Source organism: Plectropomus leopardus, chromosome 2 (assembly GCF_008729295.1).
Source record: "Plectropomus leopardus isolate mb chromosome 2, YSFRI_Pleo_2.0, whole genome shotgun sequence".
NCBI lineage: Eukaryota > Metazoa > Chordata > Actinopteri > Perciformes > Serranidae > Plectropomus > Plectropomus leopardus.
In genome coordinates, this window is record NC_056464.1 from 35,267,875 (window position 1) to 35,293,324 (window position 25,450).

Genomic DNA, 25,450 nt, shown 5'->3' on the forward strand with positions numbered 1-25,450 from the left:
CAGGAACCCCTGAATAAATGCCCCTGTTGTCTTTTCAGCTCTATTGTCGGATTATTGTGCACGCTCAGAGTCAGTGATGGTGTCATGTTTTTCCTCTCTCTCAGCCTGCAGCTGTGGGCAGCATGGAAGGTGTGATGAAGGCATCGAAGGCTCTGGACAGTGTCTCTGTGACGCGGGCTGGGCGGGCAATAACTGTCAGACAGATTTAGGTGAGTTTTCCTCCTGAATGTGAGGACCTGAGTGCAAATCATTCATGTGAGTTCGGGATGTTTAAAGGATAAGTGTGGTGTTATTCTGTGTTTTTCTTATAGTCAACAAAGCTTATTAAAAAAACGAATCAAAAAGCGCTCTTTTTATGCCTCTGCACTTGCGACAGCTGAGGCCGGAGGGGTCATTTTTCAGGTTGTACGTTCTCATGAATGCAGTATTTCAAGAACTCCTTGAGGTGAAATGTTCACTTGGACTCACCAGTGAACTGACTAAATTTTGGTGATCAGAGTTCAAAAGTCACGGTCACCGTGACCTTGCGTCTGTGTTATTCTCATAAACATGATACCTCAATAACATCTTAAAAGGAATTTCTTTATATTTGACGCACATGTTCAGTTAGGCTACGTTCAGACTGCAGGCAAATCTGAGGACAGACTGTCCACACTTTGCAAAAGATCAGATCGGATTTGTACACATCAGCGCTCTGTGCTGACCTGTCTGCATGGGTTACTGTGGTAACAACGAAGGCGTCAGTGCGTGCGCTGGTGATGTGGATTACCAACATGGAAGTATGAGCTGCGGAAAAATGGAGAGACAATATCTCACCATCCAAATACTTGCACTGTCTAGTCGCAGTGTCTGTCTGGTGCGACGGAGGAGACTGTTGCAAATTGCGTTGTTTCGAGCTGCACTCATGGCAGGCTTCACCGTGCAGCGAGAGGTTTGGCAGTGTCTGCAAGGCAGCGACTGGTGGCAGCATGTTGTCTTCAGCACATTTGATGATGACAGGTGGTGTGCCAATTTTCAAATGTGCCACAGGACCTTTGACAGGCTCTGTGACCATCTGATATAGATTGATATAGATATATATAGATTTAACTGACCAGAGAGACCAGTTCGGACTGAAGACGCATCTTTGGAAATCCGATTTGACCTCTACTACCTCCACATGTTGTTTGCATCAGATTTGCATAAAAATGGATTTCATGTGGTTATTTGCTATTTATTTGGGCCGGCAGTCTAAACAAAGCCTTACACACAACAGTAAACTGATTAAACATTTGGTGGTCAATGGTCAAGGTCACTGTGACCTTGCATCAGCCTCATTCTCATGAAAGCAATATCTCAAAAAGGCCTTGAGGGAGTTTTCTTGAATTTGGCGCTAACGTTCACTTAGACTTCAGGATGAACTGATTAGAATTTGGTCATCAAATGTCAAGGTCACCGTGACCTCAAATGTTTTTGGCTATAACTCAAGAATTCATGTCAATAGCATTAAAATTTCACTCACACGGCTAACAGGATATAATCCAAAAGGTCCAGCAGACTCGTTGCTCATGTCAACAGATTTTACAATTTTAAAGCCCAATTTATCTTTTTAACTTCTGTTTTTTGATGAATCATCCGTCTCTGTCTGTCCAGGCTCAATCCCAGAGGAGTGCTGGCAGTGCCACGCTCAGGCCGACTGTGTGCCAGGTGTTGGTTGTCAGTGTAAATCTGGGTTTCAGGGGAACGGCACCATCTGCAGTCCGGAGCCACGTGAGTGTACTGCAGCTCAGGACAACGATTCACCAGCTGGAGATGAATAGCTGCAGCTTTCTGTTAGCATGAGGATATCGATTCTTGCAGAGGTTAAAGTAGCAACATAATAAGACAAATCAGATTAATCAGAGCATGTTGTCATCTATTTAGAATAACTTTATGAAATCCCCTGCAGCCACAAAAGACACTGAAAATACGAGTCTCAAAACTCTGAACTTCAGGACGATAAAAATGAAAAGCCTGAACATGCTGTGACCCAAATAAACAACTTCAGACATTTCTCTACAAGGCAAAAAAAAACCCCAGTTAAAAAAACAGTGATCGGAGAGCTGCAGTTTGACCTAAATTTCAATTTGAGGGAGTTTACATCCACCTGGGATCAGCAGTGTAGGAACTGTAGTTTTTATCACACAGAATATTTTAGGGGACAACAGCTGATCAAGCTGATATGAACTGCAGTGTGAAGGTGTTTATTGTCAGAAATGGATCAAATATTCAGAATTATGTTTCATTAGTTTATAATCAAACAGTGTAATTCCACCTTCAGCTACTATGTAAATTTTGCATCAATGCATGGCGCACTTCCTGGGGGCTTGGTTTTTACGTTATCTGAAGGCTAATGTAGGTTCTTTACACGCTTGGAAAGGGATGGTGGGAGGGTAATTCAGTTTGTTGCAGTCTTCATCTTCACAGCTAAATATCACTAAATCCTACACACCACTCTTTTACGTTGAGTCATCAGTCTGTTGGTTTCTTCTCTGCGATGCTCCATCACGTCTGGATTACAGTACCTGTAGCTAATGTTTGGTGAAAACTGAAACTTAAAACATCAATTACAGAGTTCCCACCAACTTATTTTAAAAAATGAAAACTGAAATGTAAAAATAAATATATAAATTAGCTTCCTAACATTTTACAAAGTAGAAGTTCCTCCAGTGCTGATACTCTTTGCACTTTTTAATTGATTAATTTTTATCAGCATTCATTGAAATAAAACACTAATACAGAAAATTAGCAAAATGACGAATCTCAGCCCCAAAAATCAACCCTCAGTCCTACCTCAAATAGTTTTCACCCAATTTGGGAATAAAACCCATCAAAGCTGAAAATACCTCATAGCCACTGTTTTATTTCAAATGAATGTGATAAAGACATTGGAAAAATCTCAGAGACTTTTATATTTACATTTACTTCTCACTTTCTTTATTCATTGAAAATTAGATATTTATATTATCAACAATATTAATAATAACTTTACTTGTGTACCACCTTAAAAAACAGTTTACAAAGTGCTTTGACAAATAAAGCAAAGCAGAAACAAGATACCTCCGAGGCAATATTACAACAGAAGCTGAACAACATTTCTGAACTATGACCAGAGTCAAGAGTCAAGTTAGACTTCTTTTTTGAAAATGTCTTTTTTATAATAATTTTTATGAAATATAAAGAAATGGTTGGCCAAAACAAACAGTTAAAAAGGTGAAACATTAGAGACTCATATTGTTGTATGTTCTCAGTATAGCTCATGATACTGACTCTAATGTGTAAATATGAAGAGCAGACCAGATAGTGTCACCTGCTCTGACGTCAATCCAACATTCGAGCACATCAGATGACAGTTTTATGAAACACTCTGCAGCTCCAGACCTGTGCGCCGAATACAACGGAGGCTGTCACCTGAACGCAGACTGTAACCAGACGGGACTGATCGTCAACTGCACCTGTCACAGCAGTTACAAAGGAGACGGATACTCCTGCGACCCCGTCAACAGGTGGGCGTGGCCCGTCATTCGAATTCCTTTTTTTTGCTTTCGTTGTCTTCTCTGTTTTATCAGAGGTTTTATGTAAATGTAAGATGTGACATGAGGCTGCTGCCTGTTTGTATTTCAGGTGTGTTGAGGAGCAGAATGGTGGCTGCAGTGACTTCGCCTCCTGCAAGTTCACTGGTCCAGTGAGTAAAAATCTTTATCTTTTTCTCTAAAATCTTTTTTTATTTCCATCATTGTGTTTAACCGTGTCTGGATTAAGAATGAAGACAGGTTTGGGGGTTTTTCGAGGGTGATTTTTTCCTTTCTCCCTTTATCTGCCACTAGTTGGACTACTAAATGAATCTAAACCGGTTTCTTATTGACCCTGCTTACACTTCAAAATGTGTCTTTGGCGATTTGATTACAAGTGGACAGCGCTAAATAAAAAAAACAACCAAGATGTATTGTGATCTGATCACTCAGACCACTTGCAGATGTGGTCTGGGACGGAGTTGACGGCATATTTTTGTAATGTAAAACGCTAATGTGTCCTGACGCTACCCCGACAAGCATGTAACAGAAAATATGTCATCAATTCAAGATGTAGCGTTTGTTTTGGTGAAAGTGCACCAATTCTCTTTAACTTGCTCTTTTTATGACGAGATGCACAAAGTGTTTCGTGACCGTCCATCGTTTTGGAGATGTGATGGATTCTGCAGCAGTTTTTTTAACTATAACGACCAACAACTGTATACAAAGATGGACGAAATTACAGCTCCCCAAAAGTGAAGCCAGAACATCTCGATTGCGCCCTGGTGGCTGGCTGCAGTACAGGGCATAACCCCCCCCCCCCATGTTAGCAAATATGACATGGGCTAAACTAAAAACATAGAAGTACACATCCAACAAATTTTTCCTAAAGGCATCTTTAGTCATTTCAGGTAGTTCTTATCATTCATGCTCAGCCTCAACGGCTCCACCTCCCGATCAATACTTTTGTGGAGACAGGTTGTCCATCTTTATGTACAGTCTATGATACTGACTACTCTCTCGGGCTTGAATTGGGTCATGGTTGTCACCAAATTAACGTTTGTTATTGTATTTATTTATTTATTGAAACTGTTGAAAACTGTGGCATGCTTGAAAGGCATTTTGGCAGGTGTTTTAATGGACCGAATCAAGAGGGAAAAAGAGAGAGACGGTGGAAAGAGTGAGCACAGGCGAGAGAAGGAAAGAAAACGAGAGGAAGAGAAAGGGGGGCTGCAAGGTGATTTGTTTGGCAGTTTCTGCCTCTCCCTCCCCAGCAGTGGGGGAGATGTAAATAACATGCGGCAGAGAGCGGTGATCAACATCTACGCACTGCATCACCATCACCGTGTGTACTAGACGAAGTGAGGGACGCTGGCTGCTTTGCAGAATCTGTCACACACATGAGATGACAGACAGAGAAGAAGTGGTGCGAGGAAACGCTCCGGCCCTCAGCTTGTAATACATGTTTTAATATTAAGAATATTTATTTTATAATACATAAAATGTAATATACTAAAGGTCTATTTTTGCAGTACAAATCTGGGTTTTTAATTGGGCTGGGGCCCAAAACTGCTGCCATGGGTTGGGGTCGGATTGGGCTTGCACATAAACTGTTTATGTTCATGTAGGGCCGGGCCTGATTTTTGGGGTCTGATCTAGCACTGACACAACTGCTGACAAATGTGAATGGCAAGAGTGTGAGCGTAATAAGTGAGCATGGGGCGCTTTAAGCTTATAGTGGAAGTACCGTAGGCAGTAACAAATTCTGAACACAAGGTGTCCACCAGACATCTCAGAGACGCATCAAAGACACTGGTGTGAACAGCTTCTGTCTTAGCTGTCCACCTGTGTTTGGATCACCAAACACATTTTAAAACCAAACAGGGTCAGTAAGTCATGATATCCAAAATGTACCCTTTAAATACTCGCTCAGAAGACCACTTACTCAGAGGGGACAAACAGGATCAATGACCATCTCATCTCAGCACATAACGGTATTTAACCTGATCGCTCAGTAATCTGGTTCTTTCAGAACGAGCGTCAGTGCGATTGCCTGCCGGGGTACGTGGGTAATGGAGTCCAGTGTCTGGAGAAAGTGGTGCCTCCTGTTGACCGCTGCCTGGAAGACAACGGAGGATGCGACCCTGTGGCCACCTGCAAGGACCTGCATTACCATGGTAACACGTCTTTACTAACTTTTATTACAGTAATTAATAAGATGGTAACACATCCAGAATGTCTTTTATTACTGTGGTTTCCACATGTGCAAGGGAACTACAGAGAAGAAAAGGTCAGTGACAGCACTGGAGTCAGACTTTGGTGTCAGCGTGCACCACAAACCCATCACGCCTTTGCTGTTTCAACTTTGACTGAAAAATTCTTCCACCAGATTAAAAAACACACATCATGTGATGCTTTTTGACGTTCTTTTCTAAATGTGCACGTTTGTTTTTAGAGATGCATGAGATTATCGCCATCTGCATGTTTGTTATAATTTTTTTAAATAAAATTTGGGAATAAGCCAACATGCTGATTTCATGCCGATATTTTGGCAAAGTGAAAATGTACAAAATCCCTCATAAGTTAGAGTATTCTTCATTATATTTCAGGTCTCTATTTGCTTGTAGGCACATCAGAATATGAACAATATTATGTTAATTTCACTACAGCAGGTGATCAATAGAATTAGGCTGGAGGAAAGAAGTGGATATATCGCTGTTAGAATTGGTTATTGGCCAAATAAGTTACATATCGGAACATTGGATATCGGCAAAAATCAAATGTCGTGTAGGGCTGGGTAAAAAAATTGATTCATCAATGTATTGCAATATGTTTTTTGCCAATTCAGTATCGATTCATAAAATCCTGAAATCAATTATTTCCGTTGTAATGACGCCCCGCTCCTGTGGGGGCAGTGTGAGTGCCGCCGGAGTGTGACTGACGTTGTTCAGAGGCCTCGCTTGACCCCCAAACAATGCCTGTTGTTTAGACATTAAAATGGCACCAAAACTGACACCAAAGTCTGGCTCCTCCAACGCTGTCACTGACCTATGACCTTCCTTTTAGTTTCCTTGAATATATGCTGCCTTTCATTGCCAAAGTAACACATACACAATGGCCCGTTGTTACCATGGTAACACATCACTACCAGGCTGACTGTGTAATGCTGTGACATGTTACCATGGTTACATATCTGAAATGAACTCTGTGTTGTGTTGTCTCTGCTGAGTAAGAGCTATCTTGGCTCCACCATTACAGTTGCTATGGTAACTGTTGATTCTACAGCCGCTGACCTTTCTAGTGCTCATGTCGCCATGGTGACGTTATGGAGATCAATGTTTATTAGTTTGAGGTCTGAATCGTGATTTTTCTGGGACTATACACAACAAGCAGCTGGAATACAGCAGGCCACGCCCAGAGCTCGTTACGGTCATGAGGTCGTTAATAGCCAGAGATTATAACTCTTCTCCTGACGTCAGCACGTTGCATTTTGTTCTCACCTGTAGAGATCAAGTTGTTGCAGTGAGCTAGAGCTGGGCAATATGGAGAAAATCAAATACGAGATTTTTTACCAAATACCCATGGTTTGACAGTTGTTTTTTTGTTTTGTTTTTCCTAAAATATTTACTCAGTGACACTTTTAATAAATAATAATCAGAAATGTCGATGTAACGACTAAGTGGGTACAAACAAATAGTAGAACAGTCAGAAAATCACTTAAATCTAATGCAGCCTTTAAAAACAGAAAAGACGGCACTTATTGTATTATTACATCCAAAATTTAAGATAACGTCAATTCACATATTACCAAGATGTAATCTCAATATATTGCCCAGCCCTGCACTGAGCAGGTCAGCAGCAGTCTGGGTTTTAGGTAAAGTTAACCTGGTTATTTTGGTTCAGCCAACACAGCCGGAGTGTTTCACCTGCGCTCTCCAGACGGGAAGTACAAGATGAACTTCAGTCAGGCCGACGCCGCCTGCCAGGCCGAGGGCGCCGTGCTGGCCAACTTTAAACAGCTGGGAGACGCGCAGCAGGTAAACTCACCCACTGAAGTGGTTTCCATAGAGACACCAGACAGATCAATACACCTCACTCGTGTTTGAGTAACTCGCGTTTATTGAACCATGAACTCAGAAACTCCTACACAGTATCAGACTCTGTCAGTTACAGAGGACTTTTCAAACAGTATGAGTCACCCTTCATGAGTTAAAATTTATTTTCAATCCTGACAAAAAAAATCAACATGTTTACAATCAGAAAGAAAAAGCCACTGAATCTTGTTTTATTTATTATTATTTATTTATTCTAGGGGTTAATAGATATTGGTTTTTCAGATATTTGGAACTGATATGCATTTATAAGAAAAATGAAAATCTTTCTGTCAATATTAAGGTTTTGGAATATAACAAACTCCAACACTGTTTAATCAAAACTGATATTTCAACATCTTTACAGAAAGTTCTGAGCATTTTTTTTAAGTAAAATGAAAATTTAAATAGGAAATAAATGAAAATAGCTCCCTGAGGTTTTACAAAGTAAAAGTTCCTCCCGTGTGGACACTGTCTGTGCACTTCATTCAATTTGTATTGAAAATATATTCAACCTAATCCCTTATCATCACAACGAAATGTACTGAAACAAATCTGACACAAAGTGCTGAATATATTATTTTAGCTGGTAAAAAATCTGCATGGTCAGTGGATTTTTTCATCTCCCAGCCCCCTTGAATAGTGAATCAAAAAGTTAATTTTGGACACTGCTTCCATCTCTACTCAGCCTTATTTTTAGTATACTCATGATGTGATGAAAAAAATATATTATCTGACTGTTTTATGTTGTGTATTGTCGTGTAAAAATGACACCTCTGATTATCTCTCTATAATTAACTTCTTGAATCTAATTTATCTGAGTCTTGCAAGCTTTCTTCAGGTTGTTGCAGATGTCTCAGTCATGGAGAGCAGCAAAGTCAGACGCAAAGACGGTTTATTGCAGTCTTTGACAGAACAACAACAAACCCCGGGATTAGACTAAAAATACTTCGATACAATCACTTTTATACTCTTCAGGGACTTCTGGGGTCTCTCCTCCTTCCCAGGAGTCCTCACCTTTCTCGTGCTCTAATTTGTCATGTGACACCCTTATTTCCCAGGCCGTCAGCACTGTATTTTTTTTAAAATTCAATGTATAACTTGATTTATTTATCACACGCAGGTTACAAACTGGTTAAATGTTTACTTTGTTTTTAAACTGCACACAATATAATTGTCACACGGTAAATAACAGGATCTAATCTCTTTCCCTTAAACAGAGATCATACCCAGCGATTAAGAGTGTGTCTGTGTCTTATGTGACACCAAGGTCATTGTGGCCTCTTTGGGTGATTTCCTTAATAGTTATCTTTATCCTTCTTATCTTGCAGCTGCCTCTGATCAACATCCTTTCTCATGCTGTTGGTTTTTAGTTCACACACTTTCTCTTAATTTTAATACTATAATATCTTTGTTTATTGTTTAATGGCATCTGGTGGTTGGCGCAGAACTGATAATAAATAAATTATGAATATTGAATTCCATGTTTGCCAATAAGTGCCTCTAAATCCAACATACTAAACCTTTAAATAAATTTAGAGTTAAAACATTTGTATTAGTATCAATTTTCTACTCTGAAGTGAAAGTGAAAAAGTATATCTCTCTAAATGTTTGACGCTGAAGCAGGATTTCTGCTTGAGTCCAGGGCTTGAGACCTGCAGCGTCTGATTTGTTGAATCAGACGGACGTGTTTCTTGTAGCAGCACGCGCTGTTGCTCACAGTGACTCATATGTCTTGCTGTCGTCGTTCTTCTTCTCTGGTCCTGACAGCTGGGGATGCATCTGTGCGTGGCCGGCTGGATGGAGGGGGGGGTGGTGGGATACCCGACCCGTTTCCCCTCCGTCAGGTGTGGAGACAACCACGTGGGCCTGGTCATCTACAAAGACCCTGTGGACCAGAGCAGCAAGTACGACGCCTACTGCTACAGGCTCAAAGGTACTACAGCACAGTGTGAGAGTTTTCTTCCTGAGCAGCGTATGTTTAAATGAATTATTCTTTGATCTGCTGCAGCATCACAGAGCTCTGTGGATTCACTCCCAAAACACAAACAGGATGCTTTTTAAAATCCAAGGCTGCAGCAAACAATTTTCATTAATATTTTGCCACTTATTCTTCCAACTAACAGGTTCATTGTTTTGTCTTTTAAGATGTAAGAAAAAAATTCTCAGGGCTCAAGGTGACATTTTAAAATTCAAAATATCCCCTTTTTACAGTAATATTTGGCTATTTATTGACAATATTGTAATATATCTATAAATTCAGGCTTCCCATGGTCATGGCAAACTTTAAAAATCAATTCATTTCGCTTACCTGGAAGAGCGGGCGCCCCGTGTACAAAGGCATTGTCCTAACCGCTGTGGCCGCAGCCATTCGCTGCATGATATGCTCTCTCTCTCCCCCCTTTCATGCTTAATCTAAAAAGATCCCAAAAATGGTAAAACAAAAAAGAAAATAACAACTAAAAACCAGGAAATTTTATCTGAATTAAATCGAAAAGCATAAAGTTTAGTGTTTTTTCTGACCTTTTTTTATTACTTGGTGACTCACTAGCAGCAGGCACATAGTCATCTTGTGTTCAGTACTTTACAGAGTGAACCTTTTTTTTCAGTTATTTTTACATTGTTTTTACAGGGCATTTCAGGGAAATGTATCTTTTCCACTTCTTCCAGATTCCCTCAGTTTAGTTTTCTAAAGCCTCATTGAAAAAGTAATTATTTCCATTTCAATGTTTACATGTAGAATTTTTGTTTTGACTTCATAAATTACTTAAATCATTAAACCACTGCAGAAATATAGTTGACTAAGTTTCTGTCCGTTAGCTAAGTGATTAATTTGACAAATTGTTTTAAAATATGTTGGCTTCTGTGCTGCGATACATCTCAGCAACAGATCAATAAATTACATTTTTGTGAAGCAGTGAGTCGAACATCCATCACAGTTTATTAAACTGTAGAATGAATATTTCAGTCTGATGGACTGATCGATGGTGAGAGTTTCGAGCACAGAGTGGAGACATCTGACCTAAAACTTTATATGTGTGTGTGTGTGTGTGTAGATGTCTCGTGTGTGTGTCCCCCGAATTACATTGGAAACGGAGACTTCTGTCACGGCGTCCTGACCAACGTCATTGCAACCTACAGCAACTTCTCCATCTTTTACAAGGTGAGTGTTACAGCTGGAACATTTAGTGGTGAAAAGACGAATCTTGTAACTTGGATCAGTATTTTCCGTTTTGGCAGTAATAATAATAACATTCAGTGTGTGCATGCATTAGCTGATTGGCCTTATTTTGATTCATATTTCACCATCAGTGGCTCATTCTTCAGGTGTTTGCCTGCCAGCTTTTATTCATTCATGAACCAAAAAGGAAATTAAAGTTCCAGCTCACACCAGAATACTCAGGCTGACACTTATTTTACTGACAGTAGGGGTCGACAGATTATTGACCTGGGGCAGCTATTTGTCATTTCGGCGATTATCTGTATCTGTATTTTATTTAAATGATCACTGATAAAATTGATTAATCAAAAACTGCAAAGAAAGTGTCAGGATGGGAGGAACTTTTACTTTGTAAAACATCAGGGAGCTATTTTTATTTATTCATTTTATTATTTAAATTTAAAAATTTAAAGTTGCTGTAAACTTGCTGTATATGATTTTGAACGTTTCAGTTTTGATTCAACTTTTGATAAAAGCTTTTAGTAAAAGTTTCTGTAGGAGTTTGTTGTATTTATAATTCTAACTATTGACTGGTTTTTATCCTTTTTATTGTAAATTCATGTTGGTTCCAAATATCGGTTATTGGTCTCGTTAACTACTAATAATCCGTACCGGCCCTGAAAAAAACAGTATCCGTCAACCCCTAATTGACATCTTACATGAAAAACAAAAAAGGAGCAACCTGAGTGTTTTTATGTTGCTTAATGCGATTTACCCTGCAGCATATTCACACTTTATTTTTAAATGTTGATTCAGTTTACTTTGTGCAGATCTGATGAAGCAACATGCAACACGCATTCGCTCCTTTTTTGTTTTTACTGTAAGCTTTCAATAAAAAAAGTATCAACCCGAGTGTCCTGGTGCGAGCTGCAACTCTGATTTACTTTTTGGTTCATGTTTGTCCTGCATCAAGAGAGGCACGAGAAACAACCAAACCCTGAAACTCCATCTCCCAGAATCCCCTTCTGTGAACTCTGAGCTCTGCTTCTTAAAGGAGCAGCAGTTTCTGGTGAATGTCTCAACGATGTCTCTATAATTTGGGTCACCACACTGTCACACTTCTCTGATTTGGGGAAGCTCTGTCTTTTTTCAACATGCATGTGTTAACATCCCTGAAATTGTGTAATATGCACACATTTGGCACAAAATCGACCCCTTCCTTTGAAGAATGAGCCTCATTGCAAAAACAGCCGAATTAACAAAGAGCAACACTAACAGCCACGTGCAGAACCGTAACATTACTCTTATCCTCAGAAAGCTGACGGTAACTGAAGCCCAGCAACGACTTAAATACGACTTGAACTACTTGGCTGAAATTTTGTGCATTGACTCTGCACCTTGTCGGTCTGGACCTGTATCTCGCGGCTCCATTGTTCTGGCTAATGTGTTCTTGGCAAAAATGCAACATTTGTACTTTGCAACAAGGATAATTGCAATCAGACGCCAAAAAACAGAGCAAATTGCACTCAGCTGCAAGAAGGGGAAGATAGCGGTTGCAAGTGATGCGTAATTCATGGTGCTATCAGCGGCCCCTATCCATTCTCTCTGGATTCACTTCAGTCACTATAAAACCTTTATTTTTATTTAATGAGGATGATATCACTATTGCATGATGTTAATTATCCTCAGATAAAAAGTATGAACTTATCTGGAGCCATTAGTCATGTTCTGTGATCAGGACCTTTACGTCTCATTATTTTTTGGGATCAGGAGCCTCCTGGGTCTGATCCAGGTGTGTTTCATCAGGGATTCATTTCCTCCCCCTCCTCAGACAAAGAGACGTCTCAGAACGAAACAGAGACGTACAGTCCTCGCACTTGATCAGAAGCCAGTTTCGTCCTGCACGATAAAACAGGGACAGTGCAAACTCATACAGTATCAACAGCTGTTTCGAGCAAATAACGTAGGTGAGAGGAGACATCAGCAATTAATGTACTGTGTAAAGATGACCTAACACAACAACAATGATAAACTTTACATAAAATTGTAAAATACTTCCAGACTTTTACATTGTTAATCAAACCTGAGATAACACATGCGTCACAAAACTTTTAGCCAACAAGTTAATGAAAAGGCAGCTGCTCTCAGCTGATACTGTATTTAGAGAAGCTCCCTGCCCCCACGAAAAGAAGAATGCGTAGGATGATTCAGTTCAAGGTCTCACTTATGAGAGAGATTGAAATAAGGAGCTCCTAAAATACAGAACTATGAGACAGAACTTGTGAGCCACGTATGTTTTCAGGTCAGGTTTTGAACATTAATATCACGACAAACTATTTACTGTGTAAAGGCATAGTGGAGTAATGGTGCACTGATCAGAGAATATAATTATTGATTTCATTTTTAACATGTAGACACATAAATAGACTAATAATAAAAGAATTAAAAATTTACCAAGGAGTACAGTGGAATTAAGAAATCAATAAATGGAATAAAATTAAGTTTGATTACCAATAAAATAAATACAAACTAAACAAAAACATACACACACAAACAGAGAATTTACAGACAGTTAATATGTCATAGAAAAATTGGGTGAATTTGAAGTCTTGACAAGAAAAAGATTATAAACATAAATAACTTGATTTCCCCCTTCCTGTCTTTCTCTCTCTGTAGTTGTTGTTGGACTACAGCGGTCGATCCTCGGCGGGCCAGCAGCTCGTTGCATTTATGTCTCACAGGAAGTCTGAGGTGACTCTGTTTGTTCCTCATAACGTCGGCTTTTCCCCAAACCAGGTGATGTACCCTTCAATAATTACTTAGTACTACATGCATTACAGACATGAAATACTCTTTTTTTTTTTTACATAATCTCAAGATGAAGTCGAGTCAGCTATTTTACTTGCCAATCTGTGTATTAACTAGTTGAATTAAACATTTACAACAGCAGGGAAAATCATATTTAATATTTTTTTTAAGGAGTTTGACTTTTGACTGACTGATCTGAAGGTATAAAGAAAGAGGCCCGAGTTATGATCCCTGAGGAGCTCCACATCGTACTCTTCAGAGTCATTATTGACAACAACAGAAACTACTCTGTGTTACTTAACTGAACAAGTTGATAATAGCATAACATATATTTCATTTTTAAAACTGTAGCAAACATCCTTAATAAATTGTTTATCTATTTCCTAAATGTAATATATACTGTATGTATTATTTACATTTAGGAAATAGTTACAGTAGGTCTACTAAAACTGCTACAATTATTAAACTATGATCTCTACACAAATTAACAGTAAATTTAAACGTTTACCTATTCATACCTATAAATTTAATACTTGTAAATAGTAAAATAGAAATTAAATGTTAAACACAAGTATGTTCAATAGTAAGAATATACATAATAATAATTTGCTGAGTCTGTGAAGTGTGTAAAAATATAGAAATATGGGTACAATAATGTTAACACTAACTAAAATGTGCAATAATTAATGTAATAATTGAACTGTCACAAGACTTTTTAACATTTATTCAACATATAATGCAAATACTGTTCATATTTCTTATTTTTATTTCTATTGAAAATATTGTTTTAAACTTTGTAGCACAATACAGATTTTTATATTTATGAAAGTTTACATACTAGTTTATACATTGTTTTATAGCACCTTTAATTGTACCTGTATATTTTCAGGTTAAACACAAACAACATGGACAGATGCAACAGACAGATCCACACCAACACATATCATCTTAATTCCTTATAAAGTATTTAACCTGTAAAAACTGAAATAGTTCAGTCAGAATACCAGCAGGAGCTGTGAATTAAATCTTACCTGTTTCTTTGTGCATCTGTCCCTCTTTAGACTCTGTCAGGTAGAGATCTTGAGTATCACATCTCAGCCAATCACAGCAGACGACCATTCAAGGATTTGAAACACCAGGAAGTCATCAAATCCAGGCTCGGGTTCAACCTGACTGTTACTCACGGCAAAAACGAGGTTAGAAACACACACATGCACACACCATGAGTCCAGACACAGAAGTAAAATGATTAGATATGTTTATTAACATCAGTGTATTTATTTTATGTCCGTGTTTTTTTCGCTCCTCTCAGAGCCGTAAGATGGTGAACCAACGGCTGCTGCTGAACTGGGACATTCCTGCTGTGAACGGGATCATCCACGTCATCGAGGCTCCTCTGACGGCACCCCCCGAACCGGTGAGTGATGGTTTAACCCAGAGCCGCTGACAATTAGGGCACCTTCTACTCTAAACCACCATGTCATTCATTGTCAGTGCAGCATGGCTTTTTACTGGTGCAGATTAACCAACGTTTACAGATGAACAAGATAAATAAAAAGGGGCTGAGGATGCAGCTCACACATAACTGAATGGCATCACACTTAAAAGCAGGATGGGAACTGTAGTGCCAAAATTTAAAATCATGAAGGTAACAGAAGAAAAAAGAAAAAAATAAGTCAGGTTACAAGGTACAAGGTAACTTTATTGTCATTTTTCTTAAACGTAGTTTAAGAAGAAATGAAATTTTAAGGTGATCCTAAATCCTGCTACATCTTTTGGCATTGAAGGAGGAGTCTCACAGTCTGGGGAAAGAAGCTGCTTCGTAATCTGGTGTTTCTGCAGCGTATACTTCTGTATCTTTTTCCAGATGGCAGCAGGGTGAGCAGCCTGTGGCTGGGGTGGCTGCTGTCTTTCAGTGTCCTTTATGCTCTGTGCAGACACCTCATATTTAATCACCTGCTGTAGAGCCTTCCTGTCCTGGGCCGTGCACGAACCATGCCAGTTCGTGATGTTTCCAGTCAGTATACTTTCTATTGCTCCTCTGTAGAAGTTAGCCGGGATCTTGCTTTATTTAATTTAGCCTTTTTAGCCTTCCTAAGTTTCCGTAGAAAGTAGAGCCTTTTCTTTGCTTTTTTAACCTGGGTGTTGATGTGTGATGACCAAGACAGGTTCTCAGTGATGGTCATTATAAGGAACCTATAGCTGTTCACCTGCTCCACCTCAACTCCACTGATGTAGACAGGGCTGTGCGTCTTTGCCTCCTTCTTTCTAAAATCAGCAATCAGCTCCTTGGTTTTACTGACGTTGAGCAGTAGGTTGTTCTTTGTGCATCACTCTACAAGATTGTTGATTTCCGGTATGAACTCTCATCGTTGTTTGTAATACGGCCAATGATGGTGGTGTCGTCCACATACGTCACTGAGTTCTCCTGATGTCTGGGAGTGCAGTCATGGGTGTACAGTGTGAACAGGAGGGGGCTGAGCACACAGCCCTGGGGGGCTCCGGTGTTGAGCACTAATGTAGAGGAGGTGAGACTGCCAATTTAGACTGCCAATCCGAACTCTCTGGGGTCTGCATGTAAGGAAGTCCAGTATCTAGTTGCAGAGTGTTGTACTGAAGCCCAGAGTGTTAAGTTTTGCAATCAGCTTCATGGGAGAGATTGTGTTGAATGCTGAGCTGAAGTCAACAAACAGCATCCTGATGTAGCTGTTCTTATTCTCCAGGTGAGTGAAGACTGAGTGAAGAGCAGTAGATATTGTGTCCTCTGTGGATCTGTTGGTTCTGAAAGCGTACTGGTGAGGGTCCAGGCTGGCAGGGATGTTGTCTTTGATGTGTTGGAGAACCGTTTTCTCAAAGCACTTAATCAGGATGGGGGTAAGAGCTACAGGGCGGTAGTCATTAAGACTAGACACAGCAGACTTTTTGGGAACAGGAACGATGATGGCTGTCTTGAGGCAGGAAGAACAGTCTCTTGTGGGGTGAGACGTTAAAAATGTCAGTCATAACATTAACAAGCTGATCTGCAGTTTCTAATGTTCGTCCAGGAATGTTGTCTGGGCCTGTGGACTTGTTTATATTCACTCTCAGCAGGAGTTTTCTCACATCTGCTGTGGTCACTGAAAGTGGCCGGTCCTCTGGAGGGCGGAGTCGACTTCACAGCTGAGTCCTTATTAAGGAGGTCAAAGCGAGCGTAAAATGTGTTCAGCTGGTCCAGCAGCGTGGCCTCACATATGATGGGGGGCGCTCCTGCTTTTGTAGCCTGTGACATTTTGAATCGCCTGCCACATATCTTTAGTGCTGTTGCTGTTGAGATCTCTCTCCGGTCTCTGCTGGTGTCTCCTCCTTGATGCCAGCTCTCAATTTAATTTAAAACGGTATCATTAGCATGTGTAGTAATGTAACTTTCATTTACACTGACATATTATGCCCATTTTCAGTATCTTGAATATTGATCTTGAACTCCTGTGGAGCAGCATTGTATCATTCACTATCCAGAACACTGTATCTGAAGTCCTCTATCAGAGCCCTGTTTTCAGCAGAGCTCTGAGACGGTCGGTTTCAGCTTCCTCCTCCTCCGTGGCCACTGGCCACATCGCGCCCTGCCTTCTCTGCTGATTGGTTGGCTTTCCGAAGCCACCCGAGAAGAGGCGAGAAAAGTCGAACACTCCCTCTCCCGCTTCTGTCGATGCGGAAGTTCAGTTTGCAAACTTCACTTTAATACATCCATGCAGTAAACAGACAAACTAACGTAGTTTGTTGTAGTTACTCGGAGATGGCGACCTTCGACACACAGCCTTAAATGTTAGATCCTGAATCTGGTTCGGATAACCAAAGTTTACAGCACGAACCTTCACAGCAACAGAGACTTCTGCAAACCGTCTTTGCGTGGTGAGTGAACAGTTATCAGAAATACTGTTGAACCATATGGTGGATTTTTTTTCACTCTGCTTTTACGTAGTTTCTAATATATTCCCTTGTTACCAGGTGCACGTGTGGAAAATGCGCTAAGATGCGCTAAGGTGAAGTGGAAAAGACATACCAAAGGTAAAGTTGCTAATAAACTGTTTTCTCTGCTGTTGACAACTATAAACTGTGTTTCTGCACCGCCGTAGACTGATTTTTAAGAATGTGTAAGCTACATTTACAGAGAAAAGTGTCATTCTACAGACTCCTGGTTTGGAATATTTTTGCTTCCTTCCTGTGCAGAGTAATACATAACATGACTTTCGCATTACTTTCACCCAAAAAACTGCAGAAGTCCAATATGGCGTTAAAAATGTCAGAGGTTCAAAAAATGGTTGAGAAAATATCAACACTTTCCAACAGGTGATAATGCATTACTGCACGTTGTTACTGCACGTAGTAACTGCAGTAATATTACCACAAATCTGTTAGACAGTTGAATTACTCAGTTACTGCTTGAATGTAATGTACTACTCTGAGATGACACTTTAATTGCATGCCCCCAACACAGTTCACGTGTCATACTTGTCTTCATCTGTGAATTTCCAAACTGGATTCAGTAAAATCTGTAGAACAGAAACACTAATTATTTTGTGTAATGACGATGGCCTCTCTCTCTTTCAGATGTCACAGATATCTCCCAAACTGCAGCTTTGTTAGCTGGTGTTGGGGATACCTGGGAAGATGTGTGAAGATCATCATCCCGTCTTGTAAAGACCCCTTCCTTTGACAGTCTCTGGAACTGGGCACAGAGGTTTTCTGGGATGGGGATTTCTTTGAGCTCATCTGTGTATCTGCAGGGCTCTTCCTAATAAATCTAAATTTAGATTTGCAGTGCATTGTCTCTTCTTGTTTTTTGGGAAGCTTTGCAGTTGAAGGCATATGTTGTGATGTACTGAATTGGAAAAACACAATTATAACAATTAATTCATTCATTCATATTTATATTATTGTTGGAGTGTCCTAGGTTGGCAGTTTCGAGTCTCACAAGCAAAGCAGTTATGCATCAGTACAAAATCCATGGCTGAAATTTAACGGATAATGCCAGATTTGTCGAAAACTTTTAATGTATAAGACAAGGAGACAATTGTGTCACAAGCAGTATTAAAACATGTCAGTACTCTGTAACGGACGAAGTATGTTATTTCATCACAGTTTCTAAATTATGTTAGATTTTACTTTGACATTTATTTATCAGTATTCCTTGATTTCGACAGACGCATCTGCCGATACTGGTTTTACCTGTTTCGGGACCACTTCATCTGATTTATCAGCCAAAACGATATATCATTCAACTTTAAGTGCCTTAATTTGTTCTGCAATATCACAGTCAGTGTCTAAACTGTATGAATCTACAGCCAAAGTATATTTTATGGCATTAATAAAATAAAATATCGGCTAATATCTGTATGCTCTGCTGATATAAGGGTCAAATGGTGCTGAAACGGAAAATTCAGTATCGGCAGTGACGTCAGTCGAAAGCTCGACTGATATATGACTCAGGCTGATAATCAACTAAGTTCTTGGCAGGGAAAACCCCTCCCTGAGCTACCACCTTATCGTGGTGGAGGGGTTTGCGTGTCCCAGTGATCCTAGGAGCTCAGTTGTCGGGGGCTTCATGCCCCTGGTAGGGTCACCCATGGCAAACAGGTCCTAGGGGAGGGACCAGACAAAGTGTAGCTCACAAGACCCCTATGATGACATCAATCAATGGTTCTGAGTTCCCCTCGCCCGGACGCGGGTCACCTGGGCCCCCCCCGGAGCCAGGCCTGGGGGTGGGGCTCGATGGCGAGCGCCTGGTGGCCGGGCCTTTACCCATGGGGCCCGGCCGGGCACAGCCCGGAGAGGTGACATGGGACCTCCTTCCCGTGGGCTCACCACCCGTAGGAGGGGCCGTAGGGGTCGGGTGCAATGTGAGCTGGGCGGCAGCCAAAGGCGGGGACCTTGGCGGTCCGATCCTCGGCTGCAGAAGCTAGCTCTGGGGACGTGGAATGTCACCTCTCTGGTGGGGAAGGAGCCTGAGCTGGTGCGCGAGGTTGAGAAGTTCCGACTAGATATAGTCGGCCTCACCTCGACGCATGGCTTGGGCTCCGGAACCAGTCTTCTTGAGAGGGGATGGACTCTCTTCCACTCTGGAGTTGCCACTGGTGAGAGGCGCCGGGCAGGGGTGGCAATACTTATTGCCCCCCGGCTCGGTGCCTGCACGTTGGAGTTTACGCCGGTGAATGAGAGGGTAGCCTCCCTCCGCCTTCGGGTTGGGGGACGGATCCTGACTGTTGTTTGCGCCTATGGTCCAAACAGCAGTTCAGAGTAACCACCCTTTTTGGAGTCCTTAGAGGGGGTGCTGGAGAGTGCTCCTTCTGGGGACTCCCTCATTCTGCTGGGGGACTTCAACGCTGACATTGGCAACGACAGTGAGACCTGGAGGGGCGTGATCGGGAGGAATGGCCCCCCCGATCTGAACCCGAGTGGTGTTTTGTTATTGGACTTCTGTGCTCGCCACAGATTGTCCATAACGAACACCATGTTCAAGCATAAGGGTGTCCATATGCGCACTTGGCATCAGGACACCCTAGGCCGCAGTTCAATGATCGACTTTGTAGTCGTATCGTTGGACTTGCGGCCGTATGTCTTGGACACTCGGGTGAAGAGAGGGGCGGAGCTGTCAACCGATCACCACCCGGTGGTGAGTTGGCTCCGATGGAGGGGGAGGACGCCGGTCAGACCTGGCAGACCCAAACGCATAGTGAGGGTCTGCTGGGAACGTCTGGCAGAGTCTCCCGTCAGAAGGAGCTTCAACTCCCACCTCCGGAAGAGCTTCGACCATGTCCCGGGGGAGGCTGGGGACATTGAGTCCGAGTGGGCCGTGTTCCGTGCCTCCATTGCTGAGGCGGCCGACCGGTGCTGTGGCCGTAAGGTGGTTGGTGCCTGTCGGGGCGGCAACACCCGAACCCGCTGGTGGACACCGGCGGTAAGGGGTGCCGTCAAGCTGAAGAAGGAGTCCTATCGGACCTTCTTGGCCTGTGGGACTCCGGAGGCAGCAGACAGGTACCGACAGGCCAAGCGGAGTGCGGCGGTGGCGGTCGCCGAGGCGAAAACCCGGGCATGGGAGGAGTTCGGCGAGGCCATGGAAAACCACCATCCGGCGTCTCAGGAGGGGGAAACAGTGCTCCGTCAACACTGTGTATGGTGGCGACGGGGCGCTGCTGACCTCGACTCGGGACGTTGTGGATCGGTGGAAGGAATACTTCGAAGACCTCCTCAATCCCACCGACACGCCTTCCGTTGGGGAAGCAGGGCCTGGGGACCCGGGGGTGGGCTCCTCTATCTCTGGGGCTGAGGTTACCGAGGTGGTCAAAAAGCTCCTCGGTGGCAGGGCCCCGGGGGTGGACGAGGTCCGCCCGGAGTTCCTCAAGGCCCTGGATGTTGTGGGGCTGTTGTGGCTGACACGACTCTGCAACATTGCGTGGACATCGGGGGCAGTGCCCTTGGACTGGCAGACTGGGGTGGTGGTCGCTCTTTTCAAGAAGGGGGACCGGAGGGTGTGTTCCAACTACAGGGGGATCACACTCCTCAGCCTCCCTGGTAAGGTCTATTCGGGGGTACTAGAGAGGAGGGTCCGCCGGATAGTCGAACCCCGGATTCAGGAGGAGCAATGCGGTTTTCGCCCCGGTCACGGAACTGTGGACCAGCTCTGGACCCTTGGCAGGATCCTTGAGGGTGCTTGGGAGTTTGCCCAACCAGTCCACATGTGCTTTGTGGACTTGGAGAAGGCATTCGACCGTGTCCCTCGGGGAGTCCTGTGGGGGGTTCTCCGGGAATATGGGGTTTCGGACTCCCTGATACGGGCTGTCCGTTCCCTGTATGACCGGTGCCGGAGCTTGGTCCGCATTGCCGGCAGTAAGTCGAACTCGTTTGCGGTGAGGGTTGGACTCCGCCAGGGCTGCCCTTTGTCACCGATTCTGTTCATAACTTTTATGGACAGAATTTCTAGGCGCAGCCAGGGTGTTGAGGGGGTCCGGTTTGGTGACCTCAGGATTAGGTCTCTGCTCTTTGCAGATGATGTGGTCCTGTTGGCTTCATCGGGCCGCGACCTTCAGCTCTCACTGGATCGGTTTGCAGCCGAGTGTGAAGCGGCTGGAATGAAAATCAGCACCTCCAAATCTGAGACCATGGTTCTCAGCCGGAAAAGGGTGGCGTGCCCCCTCCGGATCAGGGATGAAGTCCTGCCCCAAGTGGAGGAGTTTAAGTACCTCGGGGTCTTGTTCACGAGTGAGGGAAGGATGGAACGGGAGATCGACAGGCGGATCGGTGCGGCGTCTGCAGTAATGCGGACTCTGCACCGGTCTGTCTTGGTGAAGAGGGAGCTGAGCCGAAAGGCAAAGCTTTCGATTTACCAGTCGATCTTCGTTCCTACCCTCACCTATGGTCACGAGCTTTGGGTAGTGACCGAAAGAACAAGATCGCGGGTACAAGCGGCCGAAATGAGTTTCCTCCGTAGGGTGGCTGGGCTCTCCCTTAGAGATAGGGTGAGAAGCTCGGTCATCCGGGAGGAGCTCGGAGTAGAGCCACTGCTCCTCCGCATTTAGAAGAGCCAGATGAGGTGGCTCGGGCATCTAATTAGGATGCCTCCAGGACGCCTCCCTGGTGAGGTGTTCAGGGCACATCCCACCGGTAGGAGGCCCCGGGGAAGACCCAGGACACGCTGGAGAGACTACGTCTCTCAGCTGGCCTGGGAACGCCTCGGGGTCCCCCGGGAAGAGCTGGATGAAGTGGCCGGGGAGAGGGAAGTCTGGGTTTCCCTGCTTAGGCTGCTGCCCCCGCGACCCGACCCCGGATAAGCGGAAGAAAATGGATGGATGGATGGATGGATGTTACAAGCGCAACGTCATGATGGCACTGAAGGGGTGTGAGGCTTTGCATGCCAACAAATAGAAGACTTGGCTCTGTCTAACTTTCTTTGTGATACATCCCTCTGATCTCCATGTTTGTTGTTCTGAAACAAAAACTTTATTATCACAAATGGTTTTCTTTACATCATAGACCTAGTCAGCCTAGTTGTTAAAATGTTGCGGTATCGTGAAGAGCTGTAGTTCAGAGCGCAGCCACCAGGAGGCGTCATGGCAGCCGACCATTCCTCTTGTACTCTGCAGCGCTTCCTGAATAGGATGTTCTGTCTGTTGTTGCTAGGCAGCAGCTACAGCTGTGGGCAGAGAGCAGATGGTTGTGTTTAGTGTCTTGGCATCGTTTTTAGGAAATGATTCAATCAGCCGAGTTTGAGATAGAATCACAACTCTGATCAATATTCATGACGTGGGACACAGAAGATGAACTAGACGAGCTCACCGCTGATTAATCTCAAGCCTTTGGCTAAATAATTACTTTATTCCCCCAAAAAACTTCATTCCCAGATTTACCTATTTTTTTCCTTATTCCCATACACATACTGTATGTGAGAATTGAACACATTTTATTGTGACTTTTCTTCAGGGTTTGAACCTGTGTGGTAAAGCTCTAATTTGTCATTTTATTATTATTTGTAAATTGTCATTCAGTTAAACTGTGACCTTTCTATTGCAAAATGAACCATCAGCGTAGCAATGTCTTAGGAACGGAGCTCTTGTGGATGACCTCGATAACTTACCTGGACAAGTGAAGTGTCAGTGGTCGTCTGTTTTTCTCCACATCCTGTCAGCAGGTCCTTCCTCCTGTGCCGAAAAACAAAATGGCTGTCAGAGTCAGTCGTCAGGAGGACAGGTCCATTTTTGTCTTCTCATTGGATCGTTAACATTATTTATTCATTTTAATCGGCTGAATTTTCAGCTTCCTCGAGGGAAATAAAGCTGACCCGGCACAGAGAGTCACGTCGCCATGGCGGCAGGAAAAAAAATCATACAGTATGTCATAAAAATGTCACAGTATAGTACGCCATAAAAACAGTTATAAAAACCTGGCACAGAGTCACATCTCCAGGGCGACAGCAACGTGTAGCTGTTGCCATGGTAATTGGGGCAAGACAGATTGTGTGTGTGTTGGTGTGAGAGACGACATACGCTGGCGAGGATTTGAAGGTTTAAAGTGTGTCCTCTTATATGTAGAAGTTAATGTGTGTGTTTGTCTTACCTGTCGTCTCCAGATCTCCCATCATGCATTCCGAAGCCACGCCCACTCAAGCGGCACAGTGTCGGCCATCTTGGTGTCATTGCTTCTGGCGTGTGTGTTGGCTGCACTCGGCTACTACATCTTCAAACACAAGACGGACGCCTTCCGCTTCCACTACTTCAGAGTGAGAGACACACACACACACACACACACAAAGACAAACTGGTGTGAGCTGATTGTTCCCAGTAAGAGTGACTTTGTGACCTGCAGGTTAAAACTGGCCTGTATGGGTTGAAAGGTGAAACTGTTCAGCCACGTCGCCCAGTTTTAACCTGAATATTGAAACATTTAAAACCTAATTACGACCAAATCCGTTTAGACGTCTTTCACAGATTAGACGCTTAATCGCTGCAAGATGTTTCCTATATTTCAGTTACCAATCAGAGAAATCGGCTAACTGTGAATCCTGTTGTTTCCTCTGTGGCAGAACGAGGACGAGGACGATGCGGCGGGCGGCAGGAAGAAGCCCACACTGGTCTCCATCCCCAACCCTCTCTACAGCGGCTCCAGAGCCTTCAGCGAGCCGTTTGGGGTGAGTCGACCAATCAGAGGCTGACTGAACATTTACGTCAGCAGGAGAGTCTGAGCAGCTTGTTGTTTCTGCCTAAAATGAACTCTGAGGATTCGGTCTAAGCAGCCGTGCCTTAAAACAACACAAGAGGCTGCTGGTGAGAAATTAAATACGAGACAGAATAAAAATGAAATTGAGTAACAGATCGGTGAATTTAAACGTTTCTCTGACACCAAAAAACAGCAGTTTAATTCTGTGAGCCAGGATTTTACATTTCTGGAAAGTTATGGTGGCAGGAGTGGAAATACAGCCACCGCAGTTCCTTGACAGCTGACATGTTTTAGCAGAAATGAATCCAAGTTTATGTTTTGTTATTTTTAACCCTGAATATTACCACACATGAATATAACACTTTATCTATTAAATTAGGATCAAATTTCCTTGAGAGAGGGACTTTGCCTTGATAAAACTGTATCTTTGTAAGATGTCCACTTAGACTGAGTCCGTCTTTCGGGAATTTTTGAGAAGGTTCTTTACACACGCAGTCAGTCCTGGAGTTTGTTTTCAGTAACCACTTTAAAAATTAGCTGCGTTTTCTCTGAGCAAAGTGGCACCCCCCGAAAAGTAGAGTAAGGTAAAGAGAATCACAAAATCCAGACCACTTTCTGCCACATCCTTCAACACCCTGAATGAAGGAATAACCATAAATATTTACTTCACAACCAATAGTGGACAGCCCTTCATGTTCTCTGTTTAATTATTTCCTCTCTTTTCTCCCACAGGACGCTGGTCAGGGGCTGGAGCCAGCAGAATCCGGAGAACCTCCAAAGATTCTGGACCTAGACCAGCAGGACCAGTAAAATTGGAGCTGTCTGTTTACATAACACAATACCTTATAGACTTTAACATGGTTCAGCTGTTTCAGAGATCACCTGTATCCAAATGAGAAGTAAAGTTGTCTACTTAACCCAGATGATCTCTTGTTTAAAGACAACCGTGTATCAAGTTATTCTCTGATAAACCTACTACACTGTACTTGCCAAAAAACAGCCAAAAACATAGAATATCATGTCGAAAAAATGACCGAAAACGTCATACAATAGTATGTAGAAAAATGTCAAAATATGACATGTCCAACAGACAGCTGAAAACCACATAAAATTGCATGTCAAGACATATCATATTATAGAATGTCAAAAAAATGTCCAAAATAATCATAGTGTAG

The 25,450-nt window shown here is 42.8% G+C and overlaps 1 protein-coding gene and 1 long non-coding RNA gene across 2 annotated transcripts in view; both read left to right on the forward strand.

The window, feature by feature from the left end:
- stab1 (stabilin 1) overlaps positions 1–25,196 on the forward strand; it is an 80,294-nt gene extending 55,098 nt beyond the window's left edge. The window contains exons 57-70 of the mRNA XM_042509795.1: positions 105–209; positions 1,633–1,749; positions 3,392–3,524; positions 3,643–3,703; positions 5,563–5,707; positions 7,434–7,567; positions 9,392–9,557; positions 10,678–10,784; positions 13,458–13,577; positions 14,651–14,785; positions 14,902–15,006; positions 23,689–23,838; positions 24,142–24,246; positions 25,008–25,196. Of these exons, the coding sequence (XP_042365729.1) occupies positions 105–209; positions 1,633–1,749; positions 3,392–3,524; positions 3,643–3,703; positions 5,563–5,707; positions 7,434–7,567; positions 9,392–9,557; positions 10,678–10,784; positions 13,458–13,577; positions 14,651–14,785; positions 14,902–15,006; positions 23,689–23,838; positions 24,142–24,246; positions 25,008–25,085 (1,661 nt within the window). The 3' untranslated portion in view covers positions 25,086–25,196. The remainder of the gene's footprint in view (positions 1–104; positions 210–1,632; positions 1,750–3,391; positions 3,525–3,642; positions 3,704–5,562; positions 5,708–7,433; positions 7,568–9,391; positions 9,558–10,677; positions 10,785–13,457; positions 13,578–14,650; positions 14,786–14,901; positions 15,007–23,688; positions 23,839–24,141; positions 24,247–25,007) is intronic.
- On the forward strand, positions 16,353–18,386 carry LOC121960196. The gene is made up of 2 exons (XR_006106948.1): positions 16,353–17,633; positions 18,177–18,386. It is a non-coding gene; the product is annotated as an uncharacterized LOC121960196 (long non-coding RNA).
- Positions 25,197–25,450: the final 254 nt, after the last annotated feature.